The sequence below is a fragment of the Harpia harpyja genome, chromosome 5 (genome assembly GCF_026419915.1).
Source record: "Harpia harpyja isolate bHarHar1 chromosome 5, bHarHar1 primary haplotype, whole genome shotgun sequence".
Classification (NCBI taxonomy): domain Eukaryota; kingdom Metazoa; phylum Chordata; class Aves; order Accipitriformes; family Accipitridae; genus Harpia; species Harpia harpyja.
In genome coordinates this window covers 28,522,501-28,523,036 of record NC_068944.1, presented here as the reverse complement: position 1 = coordinate 28,523,036, position 536 = coordinate 28,522,501, and the positions used below count along the sequence as shown (strand labels likewise).

The following is a 536-nucleotide window of genomic DNA, read 5'->3' as shown; positions in this document are numbered from 1 at the left end:
GAAAAAAAAAAGAAAAGGGAAAAAAGCCGTCGGCAACAATGCAACCCCAGCAATAAATCCCCTCTCGCTAGCTGCCTCTCAGCACTGCCTGCCTTCCCTCCCGTACATCCATCCTACCAGAAGGGGGACCTTTCCCACTCTCAGTCGCGGCTCTGCCTTAATTTCTGAAGAGAAAAAGAGCGAGCAGAAGAGACCCGAGAAATCCGCTGTGTAGCTCTAATAACATTACAGCGGCGGCGTGTATGTATGTGTGTGAGCGGGGCGGCGGCGGCGGGGATATATTTTTTTTCCCTCCCTCTCTCCCTTTCCCTCTTCTTTTTTTATTTATTTTTTTTTCCCTCCCCCCCAACCCTCTCCTCCCTCCCTCCTCCCTGCCTGCCTCTCCCCCTCCTCTCCCGCAGCAGCGGCGGCGGCGGCGGCTCCCGATCCGGGCGCGCGGCTCTGCCCGCCGCCTCCAGTCCGGGTCTTGGCGGCGGCCGCCGCCCTCCCCTCCTCCGCTCCCTCTCTCTCGCCTTTTAATCATGCCCCTCTGTCTG

General features: G+C 58.8%; 1 protein-coding gene across 1 annotated transcript in view; it reads left to right on the top strand.

The window, feature by feature from the left end:
* Positions 1-454: 454 nt before the first annotated feature.
* ZNF521 (zinc finger protein 521) overlaps positions 455-536 on the top strand; it is a 233,201-nt gene continuing 233,119 nt past the window's right edge. The window contains exon 1 of the mRNA XM_052787626.1: positions 455-536. This exon is cut by the window's right edge and continues 171 nt beyond it. Within this exon, the coding sequence (XP_052643586.1) occupies positions 522-536 (15 nt within the window). The 5' untranslated portion in view covers positions 455-521.